Below are 16,768 nucleotides of genomic sequence, written 5' to 3'. Positions count from 1 at the left end.
AGTACACATGTACACACACACACACACACACACACACACACACACACACGCACGCAAGGTAAGGCCTTTTTTTTTTCTTCTCTAAAATCTGATGCTCACTGACTTGAAATTTAATTGTTGGCTTTTTAACTGTACAGGGAGAAAAATGAAATTCTTATTTATTTTTTACTTGTCTCCAAAACCTGGGTAATAGTATCTACTTCCATATTGAATATTGTTGAAGGTGCTGAATGGAGTCTGGTGCGTAGCAATGAATGTTATCTCTTACTATTTTCCATGACCATGACTGAAAACAGTGTTTGCTGTGTTGCTCGTGGAAAAATCTATATAGTACATTCCTATTGAATTCAGCTTCCAGAACACATGTGTTTCTCTCTAGTAGTTTTCCTGGTTCTTCAATAAGATAATAAAAACAATGTAGCCCAACAGTTTTCCCTCTTGAATAGAAGAAAAGTCTGAGTTAAGGCACGTTATATATCGAAATAACTCCTTCCAGGTGCCTGGAAAACTAATTCTCTCTTCCCCTGATGTACATTTTCCTTCTATGTGCCTTTTAACGCTATAGCAGAACTCAATGGAGGATAAGGACATAGACCCTACAACAGGCTATGTGCAACAGTTCAAGTTCATTCATGATTCATGTAACTTTGAATTTTCTTGCTGCATATACATAAACAGTGACAAATATATATATATACATTGGTATAAGGATACTAATTTCACTTTTAAAATCCCAATTTCACACATTTTTAAGATCCATCTCAGTTCTCCAAGGTTACATTACAAATACTAAAAGTCATATCCAGGCACTCCCCACTGACAGGACAAAGACCAGGTTGCTATATCAAATTGTACGGATTCGATGCAAAAGTATGGATGCAGATTGACTTGTGGGTGTCCCACCTTCACCCAACGGGCACCCTGGGATTCTTATGGTAGTGGCCCCACTTGCCCCACCATGATTCCTCACTATCACTGAGCCAGCCCTTGGGCATAGGCAGTGGGTTGCCTGTTGCCTCTGGACTAGCAGGGCCCCACTGTCACCTGGCTTCACTCCAGACCTCTATATAGATTCTCACAACTCACCTATCCACCTTCCAGAGACTAGCTTTGGCATCAGTATCCTCTCAGCCCTGTGGGCAGGTGAGGCCTGCCCACATGGACCCTGTAGAGGCTGTACAAGTGAGGGGAAGAGGAGGACTCTTTGTCAGAAAACAGACACGTATAGACCCCACTCTCAACAGCCCGGTTGTTCCCGCATCCTGAGTGCTGTCCTGAGCTGACCCCCAAGGAGGTCTGGCAGCACTTCCAGACGGGGGTGATATATGGCCTCACTCCCTCTCACAAATCTCACCTTTCTCTTCCTCTCCCTCTCACTTTAGCTCCAGGTTAATGCACAAAATAGATAGATTTTGTAAAATAGATTACAAAATATGGACAAGATAATTGATGAGTAGGGGATTGGTGTCTATATGTTCCTAACTGGCTGACACCAGGAAATAGCCAAAGGTGGTTTCACTTTCCCTGAGAGTCTCCAGCAGGGAGACTCATATATGTATATGTATATGTATATGTATATGTATATGTATATGTATGTGTATGTGTATGTGTGTATATATACATATATATATATAAACAAGTGGCTGAGAAACCAGAGGATACTCGTTTTCTACAGACGCTGAAACAAGTTGCCTTAAACTAACACAAGTGTATTTCACTGCAGGCTACACGTGTCCCTGGCCTGAAGGGAAGATGTTGGCAGTGCTGTGCTCCTTTACGGGGCGGGTGGGGGTGGGGGGCTCGGGGAGAACCTGTCTGCTTGCCTTTTCTTTCTACCTTTTCATTCCAGTTGCTTCCCAAATGCCTTGATTCCTGGGCCATTTTCTTCATCTTCACATAAAAAACACTTTTCAAAGGTGATTGAGTCCTTCTCACATGCCACCCTCTGACTTCTTCTTCTACTCTCTCCTTCCACTTTTAAGACCCTGGTAACTGATTATTTGTAGTTGATTGGGCCTCCCTGGGTATCCTGAGCGACCTTCCATGGCAAGGTGCTTGCCTTGTCCCTGCACGCTCCCTTTTGCCACGTAGGGTAGCATTCACCGCTTTCAGAGATTAAGATGTGGCTCTCTCAGATAGAAAACATAGATTGAGGAATGGATTTGGGGTTTTCACTTAATCCTGGTTCCAATCTAAGAACAATTCGTTCTTATGACATAGCCTTGCTCAATATGTACCCTCAAGGAAGGAAATGAAGAGATGGGTGCTATAGCAGAGTGTGGTGAAGAAATTGGAGGGTGCCTGGCTATCAGACAGAATAGTGACTGACATTAAAGGCTTGTCTTCAAACAATCAGCCACTTGAAAAAAGTGTCAACTAAGCCTACAGAGAAGTACACCAACAACTGTGATCTAAGGAGAGGTAAAAGATATAATCCAAAACTGAAGGAAGGAATGGTATCAGAATGTGTGAAATTCTGGTTTGCTAAAGGCTAGGGATGACAGTGGAAGCCCAAAATACAGGCACGGGATCTACACATGGAAAAAGCCTCGGGGGAGTCCCCTCTGACCATAAGTGAGGGATGGGAACAACCTGGTTATCAGGCAGAGAGTATTGGAGAGATGATTATAGGGGATTAAAATAATAAATCAGGTTGGGGGGATGTGACCATCTTTGGGAAGCCATTATTCTGCCTCACACAGTTAATTGGTAACTAGTATGCTAGCAGAAAAATAGAAAAGATTAATTTTTTTCATTACATAATACCAATAAGAAAAGAGTTTCTGCCAAGAACTATTTTCTCAATGAACAAATGTCATACTACACAGATTTTCTTTCTAGAGTTCTTCTAAGGTAGTTCGGATACATAGCCTGAAGAACCTACACCCAGCAAAGATATACTTTTAATTCAATGAAGCCTACTCATTGGCCTAAAAACCCTATCAAGCCTATTTTAACAAGTGCAACATTGTCTTTTTTTTTCTCCTTGGGATTATCCATGATTCAACTTCAAGTAGATTATCTTTGTTGAAGAATGAAACAGCAGAGAACCACACAGACAGTCCGCAATTTGATGGGATAATAAAAAGTAAAAAAAATCTAAAAGCGAATTCACATAGTTATTTAAACTTTCTGAATTTTCATTGAGGATACAGATGCAAACACGTGCATGCACATACATTTTAAAGAGGAACAATGTAAACTTTAAAGATCTCAGCTCTTCAGTCAATCAGCACTGGCCTGTTGCCAACAAAGTCTATCACTGGAAAGACTGACAACCTTTGTTTCTAATAAACTCAGTGAGCAGAAGTAGCACAAACATTAGCTCATTGAACAGTAGGAGGGGAGGGCAGAGGAGGGAGAGGTGGAAGGAAAAAGCCATGAGTTTTTATGGACATTTACTCACTAGCAATACAAATTTCGATTTTGCATTCAATCGAAGTTGACACCTGCAGAGATCTATGTATCAGAACCTCTAGACATACCATTAATACATTTCATTCTGGGCCTAGAAACATTCAATCAATGGAGTTTAATTTCAATACCAGTTAACTTGGATTGGATCTCATAGAACATGGCATACATAAGAAACTTTGCTTATGAAACACACATAAGCAAAAAACGTCGACTATGATTAAAACATACGACAATATTTTTATTTCACTCTTTTTTTTTTACTTTAACCGTTTGCTATTGAGTTGATGGTGACTCATAGCAACGCAATATGTGTACGAGTGTCTTTGAAGGTCCTGGTGATAGACTTCTGAAATATTAGGCATGGACACCCTGTAGAGTACAGTTCTCCTGGGCCTCACACGGGACTGCTGAGTCAACATCAGCTCAAGGGGGGTGGACTCCATCTTCCAACCACTCAATTAGCAGCAGCAGCCAAGTGCAGTGTTCCCAGGTGCACACACCGCCCCCCACCCCCAGGAGCTTGTTGACTTGAATTGTGAGCAAAATAGCAAAGCAACTGTTTCTCAATTAAAAGACAACAATAAAACATCAATCATGTTCAAAGTCTGAAAGTTAAAAGGAGTAATATTTTACTAAACAAAATAATTGTTTACTGAGTTTAAATAACGCTCTCAATATTTTAAAACCTATCATTATCCTGACTGACCAGCATCACCAAACGTCTGAACACATTGATGACAATGGAAAAGTAAAGTACTAAACACACTTTACAAATTAACCAGGATCTTACTGGCCATTTGGAACCAGACAGTCGTGAGCATATGGTTTACTATGCTAGGAATGACAAATTCAAAGGGAATGGGATTACATCATCATCAAATAGAACATGAGATGTAGTCAAGTAGTTAATATGGCCCGTCTAGCCATAATCCCTTTACCCAAAATCACCTTTGTGATATATTCCTCTCTGCCTGTGGTTTATAATCCCATTTTGGAGAGAGTTCTCTTTTACAGGATTAAGGTGAGATGTACCCTTACTAGATGTAATTGTACTAGAGGGTGTGGCTTAAGACAATATCTTTTGTTTTCCTTGAGAGTATGGTCTGCTAAAAGACATATAAGAGTGAGTCATGTAACAGTGATGAGAAATACAACTTTCCTCTAGTTCCTAAATGTTTCCTCCCCGCTCCCACTACCATGACTCGAATTGGATCTTGCAAGTCTGCCTAGACCAGAGGAGGTACACTGGTACAGATAGGAACTGAAAATACAGGGAATCCAGGACGGATGAGCCCTATAGGACCAGTGGTGTGAGTGGCAAAACAGGGAGGGTAAAGGGAGAATGGGTAGGAAAGAGGGAACCGATTACATGGAACTGTGTGTGACCTCCTCCCTGGGGGACAGACAACCGAAAAGTGGATGAAGGGACACGTCGGACAGGGCAAGATATGACAAAATACCCATTTATAAACTATCAAGGACTCATGCGGGAGGGGGGAGGGGGGAGGGAGGGGAAAAATGAGGACCTAATGTTGGGGGTTTAAATGGAGAGAAAATGTTTTGAGAAACGATGTACAAATGCGCTTTACACAATTGATGTGTGTATGGATTGGGATAACAGTTGTATGAGCCCCTAATAAAATGTTAAAAAAAAAAAAAAAAAGAGTGAGTCATTTCAGAAGAGAAGCTCAGAACTACTGGAAGAATAATACCTTCCAGATCTCTATGTGAAGCGGTGGGGGCAGAGCTCAGAGGCACCAGGGGCACAAAGACCACAGTACAGAGCAAAGGAGGCAGGCAGAGACCAGAGGCTGACAAGGAAACCAAGAGACAGAACAGAGGACAAGGACCGAGACTACGGGTCTGTGAAGCAGAGCAACAAGTGCTTCCTGGCCCCCAGAAGCAGAAGGGACCCCTGGCTGAGAGGCTGAGGACTGACCACTGGCTAAGGAGGGGTGCTACTGTGGACCAATGACTATATCCTTAATACTTAGCGATTCTGACTTGGGGTAACTTGTTCACTTCTCTAATAAATCCCTTTAATTCTGAAAAAATTAACCAGGACCCAAACAAATTATATTACACTTAAGAAATTATCCTTTGAATTACTTCATCATGTTCAAATATTATGATTCAAATGCAATACCAAAAAAAAAGGCAAGGGTTCCCTTTGTTATTGAACTGAAGGACAATGACTACTACTGCCTGAAAGAAAACAAGTCTGGTTCTTAGTTATTCAACAAACCTGAAACCTGTTTGAAATAACATGAGGATTAAGGAAGTAACTGGGTCAATGATGAGAAAAATAAACCGGAAAGTAAATTTTTGGTACAAATAAAACAAGTTATGGAGTTGCGTGTTTAATACCGACAGGGTAAGAGAAGATGCCTTTACTGCTCAAATCACTTCCTTGATTCTATCCAAGAGATGAATTCAAAAAAATAATCCTCTACTCAGTCAGATTCTAAAGAGGAAAGAGGAGGGCTGAAAAAGAGACAGCAGCGCTAAAGGGGTTTCTTAGAGCACTAGGAACGATGAAATCAAAGGGAAGACAAGTGAGCTCACGATGGGTAGATACAAACAAGGTGGGCGTGAACCTCTGGAAAGGCAGTGCATTTTTTTTTAGTCACTGCCTAGCACAGAACAGCAATTTAAAAACACTGAAAAAAATTGAGTCATATCTCTTTGAATGAAAGAACATTAAAGAGGCCGATTATAGCAAAAATAGTCATCTTTGGAGCCTTTGTAAGGCTGGAATCATGAGTCTGTAGAACACTAGGATCATCACTATGCTGACACGGCCTCACCTACCTATCACACGACAAATATTATCCTTTGGAGGCAGCTTGCAAAGAACATCGTCATGAAAATGAGTCTACAATCTGGCCGAAAACCCCAAGGCCCCTACTAATACCACTCTCTCAAAAGACTGAGAACCTGTTTGAAATGACGTGAGGAGTTTCCTAAGTATCATAAACAAAATTCCCCAAAGCAGGAGCATACACAGAGTTTCGCCTAAACGGATCACAGAAGAAGTAACTACCTTTTTTGCCCTTGTTCTTCATAAGCTTCATCTCTCCACCTTCCCCTTTGTATTAGTCTGGGTACTTTGGAGAAACAAATCCACGGCAACTCACGTATAAGAGAGAGTTTTATGCAAAGAAAATGTGCATCACGAAAACATCCCAACCCAATGCTGCCCAAGCCCACAAGTCCAACATTAACCCATACCCAACACCAGTCCACAAAGTCCTTCACCTCACAAAACAGAGGCAATAATGCCGACTGCAGGAGGAAAGCTGAGTCAGTGAACGTGTAAGCATCTCAGCACTGGCAGGGGTCTCCACATGGCTGCTCCAGCACCCAGGGCTGCATCGGGATAGGTCCATGTGGCTTCTTCTTGGGGATGTCTTGTAGGAAGTCAATCTTGCAAGCTGAAGCAGGGAACTGCTAAGGCAGCTGCAACCGGTGCAACCACCACAAAACAAGAGACCCGAGAACTAGAAAGGTGAGGCTCACCACCCATTTATCCCTCCGCCTTTCAATTAGCCCCACATGTGATTATCGGCCAGGCTGGCACAATTAACTAACTCACCCTTGATTGCATTCAAGCTCGGATCCTCTGGGATCTTCCGATACCCAATAACCTGCCTTTCACCTGCTGCTCAACCACTTGCATTTCTGGATCCTTCTACTGGCACATGTTCCAAGTTTTGCATAACCACTTATGAAATGGGAAATAATATTCTAAAATGTAAAATCATTCTACCCTTATGGATAAACTTTAGGCTGAAATGACTGCTGATTTCCACATTTTTTTAATACTTTTTAGGTTTCCTTTTTTGGTGTTTGAGTATCTTGAAATTTTTTCACGTTATTCTAGAGAGCTAACACAACTCATAGTTTAAAATGAGGGTGGAATAACTGTTAAAAATGTTATGCTGTCCCTAAATGAATCAGAAAACTCTAGGAGGATATTACTGTGAAATGAATAAAATTGTAAATGGTTTAAATACTGAGACTAAAAAACACAATACATAACTGAAATATTAGGTAAGACAAATATAGTTACTTAATCCCAGTGTGTCTGAAGCAGAATGTAAATCATTCCAATAAAATTACTTAACTACTGCCAAATATTTGCTGATCTGTCTTTCGGTTATGCAGAATTCATATGTATTCACGCAAATTTCAAACACAGAGGCAAAAAGTTTGGGCCAAAAATATCCAAAGGACATCATCTTTGTCTTTCAAAAATCTTGCAAGTCTTTTCAAAATATTGGGAGGTTATGCTTTTTTAAAAAACTGTTCACTTCTCCTGCTAGACATTAATACTATATATAGATTTTCTATAACCATCCTTTAAATGTTTTCCATTCAGTGCCTCATTCATTTACTTCAGCAAATATTGGATCTGTCTAGTGCTACCAATCATTATTTTGTCACACTGTGGTAGCATGCATGTTGTTATGAGGTTGTAAGCTATACCACTTGTATTCTAAATACCACCAGGGGTTGGTTCCAGGAGAGCTTACAGAGTAAGACCATCATTAAAGCCCTGGGAAGTCCAATTCTGAACATTAGCCTGTGGTAGAGTAAAATTTCTTAATATGGCTCTTTACTTTGTATCTGTAACTCCTACCAAATGATTGAGTTGGCGATCCAGATGGGGCATGTGTGGCAACGGTAGAGGGGCTTGTTCAGTTTTGTTGCCACCCCCCAGATTAAAGGGGTGGACTATTTTTGAAGGAACAACAGAGAAAAGAAAAACCCCCATGAACCTAGGAAAAAGTGGCTGAGGCCGCCAAGACCAGACACATCACAAACTCTGGCGCCACAACTATGGTGGATCTTCTCCTAATCTGGTCCAAGACTATGGAACTTGGGTCACAGTGACAGGTGGGTGGCTTCGTGGCCCATGGAGGCAAAGCAAGAGATCCCTTGGCTGGGGACTTGGCTACCACATGACTGAGAGGTTGAGAAAGAAGGATGGGCCACTAACTGTGGGGAAGCCAGAAGCAGTCAGCTATGGCCCTCTATTGCTGTTTAATGCATAGTCGATGAAAACCTTATGAATGGCAAGAGAACAGAGTCCGATATTGTGCAAAAAGATGAGGCCCTTGGGTGAAAAGGCACTATGTAATAGCTTCAACAATCAACTCAAACAAGCGCCAAATCATGAAAACAGCTCAGCATCTGGCAATGTTTTCTGCATCGTACTATCAGTTGGAGTCCACTCGTTGGTGACTCGCAATAAAAACAACACATGCATGCCAGCTATTTCTTAGGTACTAGAGATGTCACACCGAATAGCCTTGCAAAATACTACTGCCTTCATGAATCCTTCGATGTAGGCTTGTTCGTCAGCACCATCAACTTGGTTCTGATGCGCAGGAACTCCCAGTACAATAGAATGAAACACTGCCCAGTCCTGCAGCATCCTCATGACCCTCGTTTAAATGAGCCCTGATTAATTGTTGTAGATGCTGTCTAACTGCCCTTTGTTAAAAGGGTTTCTTATTTTTCACGGGCCCACTCCTTCACCAAACATGATGTCCTGTTTCATACACTTTAGACATGTCCTCAAGGGTTCTTATAAGAAAGCCTTACTTCATCCTACCTGCTAATATCACCAATCACCTGTCAGCTTGTAGTACTATGGAGGCTTTCATGTTGCTAAAATGGTAGACGCTGAGCCAGTGGTCTTTCAAATCGAAGCAGGATCACCCATGGTCCACCTGTTTCAGGAAATCTTCCATACTAAACCAGACTGCCAGGGAGGCTTGGCTGGCTACTTCCAATCAACAAAACCATGTGATCACAGTCTATTGTCTTTAGACTAGCAGACACTCAAAAGACATAGTGGCTGAAAGAATAGGTTTAGCATGGTATGATCATGGTGGTTGTACATGGGGTTCTCATGAATCCGAGGCAACAAAACTGAAAATAATAACCCTTATCTCCTTCTAGTAAAGCTCCCAACCATAAAAGCATTTCCTTGGTAGCAGATACCCTTCGCACTTCTGAATTTTTCAAACCAACTACATCTTACACATATAAGGCATGGGATTACTACACAAAGGGGCTTCAAAAAAGTTTGTGAAAAAAAATCCCACCAACTTTATAAAGCCCCTGGATAAAATTCCTCCATTACAAAAGTTTGAGGCTTCACAACACTATGTTTGCCGCTTATGATTTTAAGAAATATGTAAAGAGCAGCGAGGGCATTCTTTCTTGCATCAAAGGAGCACCCTGCTCTGAGACGGTCCCGTTTTTCACAATGGCGTGACCTTCTAGGCCGTAAGCCCTCCAATTGGTTCTATCCCTCCATAATCTACTCCAGCTAACCTTTTGCTAAGCCCTCCATACAATCTTTTGTATCTGATGCTTTTTAAATATTTTTTAGCCACATCCTTGTAAGTCCCCCTTTTCCTTTCACGGGGAGTATCATATAATTGATTCTTAATTTTGTTACTACATATTATGGGAGACACATAAGAGAGACAAGACCCTGGAAAGGACATGATGCTTGGTAAAGTAGAGGGGAAGTGAAAAAGAGGAGCACCTGCAACATGATGGATTAACACAGTGGCTGAAGTAATGAGCTCAAACACAACAAGATGTGTGAGGATGGTGAAGGAGCACACCGCGTTTCATTCTGACAGACACAGGCTCAAGATGGGTTGGCAGCAATTCCATGGCACCTGACAAGAATAGTAACAACTGCATCAATTCCGTCTCAAGGTGCTCAAAACACAAGAAACAATGATAAAACACAAAACACAGTGGCAGTTGGATATTTTAACAACTCGCAGTAATTGCTGTAAATCCAAAGTCACCAAGTCAATTCCTACTGAGAACAATTAAGGAGGCAAAATAATCAGTAGAGATATTGAACAGTATTAAATAATTTGTGATTGTAGTATTTATAAAACACTACAAAAATGCAAAACATATATAGTTTTCAAGTGAATGTGAAAATTTCACCAAATTAAATCATATTATAGTATCATAAAACAAATCCCAATAAATTTCATAATCATCTAAGTTATATTCTATGATCATAAGGGCATTAAACTAGAAGGCAATAAAACTGATAGATAAGTGGGGATTAAGCAGCGTAAATATAAAATGGAATTTTTAAAACTCCATTGGTTAAAGAAGAAAACACAAGAGAAATAATATTCTGATTCAAAGAACGGGAATGAGATCACAACATAGTAAAATTTGTGAGAGGTCCTGAAAGTGTTTCTAAGAAGGGCATTTATTACGTTAAAGGTCTATATTAGAAAAGAATGATATTAAAATTAACCATCCATCATAAGAAGCCAGAAAAAGAACGAATGATACATATGTTAAAGGTAAAATACCCATGTCAGAAACACACAAAGAGGCCTTATTGTAGGTGGCAGAGGACCAGGCAAGGTTTCACTCTGTCTTACACAAGATTGCTATGAGTTGGAACCAACTTAAGAGCACCTAACAATGTTTGACATCATGATCCTGAACCCACTGCTGTTCAATGAATTCGGACTCACTGCAACTCTATAGGGTACAGTGCAGCTTCTCCATAGGGCTTCCAAGGCCATAAATCTTCATGGAAGCAGACTGTCACGCCTTTCTCCCTTGGATCAACCTTTCAGTATATCCACTAGGCATTATAATCATTTAAACGATGAATATTATTTTAAAGTATGCTAATTACAAATGTGCTTTGCACAACTGATGCATGTATGGATTGTGATGAGTTGTATGAGCCTCCAATAAAATGATTTTTAAGTATGCTAATTAATTAATTAGTTTAAACATAATGGACAAATTTCTTGAAATATAGAAATTAAAAAACTGACTCAAGAAGAAACAGAAATTCTGTATAGCCCTATAACCATTAAACAATTGGAGTCAGAAATTAAAATTTTGGTTCTGGAAATGATGATGGTCACATATGCACAAATTTGCTTGTTATAATTGATGTATGGATTGTTCTAAGAGCTGTAAGACCCCCAATAAAGTGATTTATTAAAATTAAAATAATAAATTTTTTGCACAAAGAATACAATGAGCTTACATGACTTCATTGGTGAGTTCTACTGTCTTCAAAACATAATAATAACTTTAAACAAATCCTACCAGAAGAGAACACAATGCTATCATAAATAGACATTATAAACAGGCTTATCTCCCAAAGTTTCATGAAAAATCTGGGCATTTGAATATAAATATCTAAGTGACAAATATCTGTTATTATTTTATTACTACCCACTGATAAGTTTATGTATTTATAATACACTAAAGTATTAATTTATTATGCAAAGAAATTATTTACAGGGTAATAAATAAAACCAGATTACAATTTACTGTTAGAGATATGTCTATAACAGGATTTTATTGATTGTATAGCTAGATGTTCTTGCACTGTCATTAAGAAAAATGTATGAGGGACACTAGACCTCATGCCAGCTCACCAAGCCTGTAGCACGACGTCCCTGCTTGGGGCAGCTCCTGCACAGGGAGGAGCACAGGGCTGACCCCAGCTAGAGACACGATGTCCCTCACTAGGTCACATTGCTACAGAGGACAAGACTAGACCCTGTGCAGAGTGAGTCTGGTCTGACCTGTCCACATTGGAGCGGGTCAAGAAGGGAGCGTAACAGATCAGCAATGGGAGCAAATTCATCAAGTCCCTGAGGATTCCCGAAATAGATGTCTGATTCAGGTGGCAGTACTTGGCACCCCACCAGACGTCATTAGGGGTTATTCATGAAGGGCAGCAAATAGACCGGGAACTATTTATAGGGTTTTTTGGTGGTGGTAGTGGTTTTATGTGATTTTTTTTTGGCGGTGGGGAGGAGTTGGTGTTTTGTTTGTTAAGTCTATCTATAGAAGATAAGCATGATAAGCAAGAGGAGGGCATAACAGCAGAGGAGGAGGTTGGGAAAGGGAGTGGTAAGCCCATAATGCCAAGGGCAGAGGAACAACAAGAGATCCAAAAGTGATGGTGAGGAGGAGGTAGAGTTCCTAGTGGTGTCTGGTCAATCAAATCGTAACCTAGCCAAGAGGAAGCACTGAGAGGTGATTTAAAAATAATAATAATACAAGAGTAGCCACCATTTACCATTTTTCAATAGCACTAAAACAGCGAGTGCTGCATGAGATCCGCCAAAATCCCTCTAACTAAGATATTGTGTGCCGTTTTTTGGCCTTCACTCATTCATTTACATTTTTTTCTAGAAGTTACAGGACATCAGTACTACAGAAGCATTAACTGGGACAAAAGCTGGCTTCTTTAAAGCCAAAAATATAAAATACATATTTTGAATCGAAAACAATACCACCCTTGTTTTGAAAGCTTGTTAATTTTCATTAAAACACTTTTATGTTGACATGTAAACATGGATACATAACTGTTACTTGAAAAGTATACGGTATAAAAAAATAAAATCTCAGTTTTAAATGGTAATATGTTACATATTAATAAACTGAAATTAGTCTTGGTCCATGGAAACATTTAATAATTAAGGTGGTCCTGTCACTAAAAAGGTTGATATTTGCTGTAGGACAGTATTAAATAATATCCAAGTAGTATACAAGGAGGATTCAAAAAGTTTGAGAAAGAACTCCATTATCTTTCCATTCTAATTTTTCATTTAGTTTTTTGAGACTTCTAATTTTAGGGGAGAATAATCATGATTACTAAAATGAAAAACACACCACTTATTTTTTTTAAAGGATTCTCACATGTAACGGTTTTGGTTTGTTTCTTTGTTTTTAAACAAAATGCTATGATACCTTTCTTTGGTTCTTACATTCATAAAGTTCACCAATAAAGCAATGTTCTAAAGTTAATAGAACATATACATATGCTTTTTTTCTTCTTCCAGTCATAATGTACTTCTGATATTACTTAACATTAATTTTCCAAAATCTTGCCAAACTTTTCAATTTAGGTATTACCTCCATACTGAATATATGAATCTCTGTCCCCCCCCTCCCATGTTCCTCTTCTTTTACTCAATTGTCTTTACCACTGAGCTTAAAGCATTCTCATACATTATATACTGTACCTATTATTACATTTCTTTTCTCTACCTGTTCCCCTCCCCTAATACATGAAATAAACCAAGGAAGGAATATTTTTTTCTGTTTGATTCGCTGTTGCATCTCCAACATCTAGAATAGTGCCTGACACAACAGAAATAAAGTAAATATTTGCTGCATAAATTAATGGCTATATGACTGTAGTAAGTTATTAATTCTGGCATTGCATTAACGAAAAACAAATAGCTCTTACCAAAGAAACACATGAGAACAGCAAACAGCCAGTAGCTGGCTATACACCAGAGGGACACAGTAGTTGAAGGAAGAACTCCAAATAATTGCACAGTAATGAAGACCTGTCAGGCAAAACCATTTTCTTGATCACAAAATGCAGACAGAAAGATAAGAGACAACGGAGAAGAAAAGAACACTGGTTTCCAAACAGTCGAAATGGGAGAGAGCAGAACCAGACAGAGGATACCTTTAGTTTTTGTTTGTTTGTTTTTCCAACTCTAAGATTCAACGAGTATGAACACAGAAAGAAGAGTAAGGGGAGCAGCACACACCTCGCTTCTCCTGATGTATTTCTTCGAGAAGTTGCTCCTGCCTTTCTATCTGATCAAAGAGGTACTGGAGCTCAGACTCCTTACTGTCCGTCAGGTCCTTGAGCTGCTGTCTGCACAGCATCAGCTGGTGCCGCAGGCTTGTCTCCCGGCTCTCCCTCTCTCTCAGTTCCTCACAGAGCCACTGGAGCTTCGTCTAAACAGGAAAATGGATAACTAATTAAATGGTGAAAAAGCAAACAAAAAAACAGCAGCATTCCAAACCCTGAGTAGAAAATGAACCGATGTCATTGTAGCCTAAGCAAACATACACAAAAACTAGCAAATTTAGGGACAACAAAATACAGCAATAAATATTGCATTTATATACCAATAAATCAAAGTTAGAACAGTTATCAAGCCATGCTTTTCAGGATTCTGACAGCACCTTGGTTAAATGCTATCATCTTTGGAAAGGCATTAGTGTAAAAGAGTTTCTTTACAAAAGGCCCAATTCTGCATTCTTCTCTGTTCTGAGGATCTTTAAAATGAGAATGTATCTGATGCATCATGACATCAAAATTATTCTTAGTAATTTGACTACTGCATTGACATATAGGTCAATTTGAAACTAGTTCTAAAACATTACTCCTTATGTCATATGAAGGGGCTCCAAAAAAATCTAAAAGAAAAAATTCATTAACTTTGAACTTCATTTTTCCACCCACCTTTGGAAAATAAGGGGCTTTTTGAAGCCCCCTATTTTCAACCAGATTATTTTGCTATTCATATGGTACCTCAAACATATACATCTTTATCCTTGTATATTAAAAAAGTATATACTAAAGCCTCAAGATTTTATTCAACTCAAATAGAAGTTGATAGTATTCTTAATTGCAAAGTTCACCAGGGACTCAGCAGTTCAAACCCATGAGCCACTTGCAAAAGAAAGACTCAGTTGTCTACCCCAGCAAAGACTGATAGTCACAGAAGATGAGTCAGAATTGAGTGTAAGGAAAAAGGTTTGGTTTGGGGATGTGCATGCACACCTGTGTAACAGAGAGCTCTTTGTACTGTAAGACTGACAACTCACTTCCGTTGAGTTGATACCAGCTCACAGCAACCCTCTAAGGACAGACGAGAACTGCCCCTGTGGGTTTCTGTCCGGGTTTATGCCAGAGTAGTAAACACCATCTTTCTCCCTGACAGTGGGCAGGAGCCTGTTAACTGCTGACCTGGTGATTGACAGTCCAACCAGTAACCATTATACCACCAGGGTTCCTGCCATTGTATAATAGTCTACATATCCAGTAACATGAAAAATGAAATGGCATTATTTTAAAAAGGTAGAACTTTGTGTTTAGTAATAAAATTGTTATGAGAGAATACTATGTGATTTTTTTTTTTAAGTTTCCAGTGCCGTTCTACTAAGAAACATCCCCCATGAATTTGTCATACTGTGGTGGCTTATGTTACTATTATGCCACCTGAATTTCAAATATCAGCAGGGGGACCACGGTATGCAAGTTTCAGTGGAGCTTAAGCCTAAAAAGAAAGACCTGATGACCTACTTTTAAAAATGAACAGAGCACTGTCTGATTTGCTCTGAATACATCAAGAGGAGACATCAATTGCCAGGTGATGACACCACATTTGATGGAATCGAGAGCGCACTAGGATGAGGAACACCCTCGGTAAGATGGATGGTCAAAACAACCACAATGATGGACTCAACATGCTGGTTATTGGGAGGCTGATAGAAGACCAGGTGGCCTTTTGTTATGTTATATATACGGTCACCCAGCCACAAAGACACTTCAAAGACACCTCAAAAAATGAATGAGCATTTAAACATGGCACATTTGGATCCTCAACGCGTGTCAAGCACATTGTTACATATGTTTTCTCAAAACATTTTATGTCTACTGGAGCCTTTGATATCAGGTTCATTTTTCCCTCCCTCCCTCCCCCCTCAACGTCATGAACCCTTGATAAATTATAAATTATTATTTTCATATCATTCACAGTCTGCTATTCCCTTCACCCATGTTTCTGTTAATCATTGCAAAAGTTACCCCTTAGTCCCCTCACCTTCCCACTACCCTCATGGTATCACTACTCCCATGATTGTTTCTGAGGGGTTTATCTGTCCTGGCTTCCATGTGTAAAGGACTCTTATCTATACCAGTGTACATGCTCTGGTCTAGCCAGATTGGTAAGATAGAGCTGGGGACGGGGCAGTGGAGGAGAGGAAGCATTAAAGAACTAGAGGAATGTTGTATGTTTCGTCGGTGCAATACTGCACCTAGCTGGCTCATCCCTTCGTTGTGACCCTTCTGTGAGGGGATGTCCAATTGTCTACAGATGGACTTTGGGTCTCCATTCTGACCCCCATCATTTACATCGATATGATGGTTTGTTTTGGGTCTTCTGATGCCTGATAACTGATCCGGTCGTTACCTCATGATCACACAGGCTGGCTGTTTCTTCCATGTGGGCTCTGCTGCTTCCCACTAGATGGCTGTTTGTTGACCTTTAAGCCTTTAAGACTCCCAGACACTATATCTTTTAATATCCAGGCACCATCCACTTTCTTTGCCACATTTGCTCATGCACCCATTTTGTCTTCAGCGATCATGCTGGGAAGGTGAGCATCACAGAATGCCAGGTTATTAGAACAAAATGTTCTTGCATTGAAGGACATTGGGCCTCCACTCAAGTACTCCCTCAATGCAAGAATACTTTCTTCTATTAAATTGGCATTCTATGAT

The 16,768-nt window shown here is 39.9% G+C and overlaps 1 protein-coding gene across 1 annotated transcript in view; it reads right to left on the bottom strand.

Annotated features, from left to right (window-relative positions):
• CEP128 (centrosomal protein 128) overlaps nucleotides 1-16,768 on the bottom strand; it is a 446,899-nt gene that overhangs the window by 236,088 nt on the left and 194,043 nt on the right. The window contains exon 17 of the mRNA XM_030884984.2: nucleotides 14,022-14,214. Coding sequence (XP_030740844.1) covers nucleotides 14,022-14,214 — 193 coding nt within the window. The remainder of the gene's footprint in view (nucleotides 1-14,021; nucleotides 14,215-16,768) is intronic.

This window comes from Echinops telfairi, unplaced genomic scaffold (assembly GCF_000313985.2).
Source record: "Echinops telfairi isolate 266 unplaced genomic scaffold, ASM31398v2 ScPeMD7_18;HRSCAF=68, whole genome shotgun sequence".
Classification (NCBI taxonomy): Eukaryota; Metazoa; Chordata; class Mammalia; order Afrosoricida; family Tenrecidae; genus Echinops; species Echinops telfairi.
Note: the sequence above shows the minus strand (reverse complement) of the source record. Positions and strands in the feature narration are given on the sequence as shown.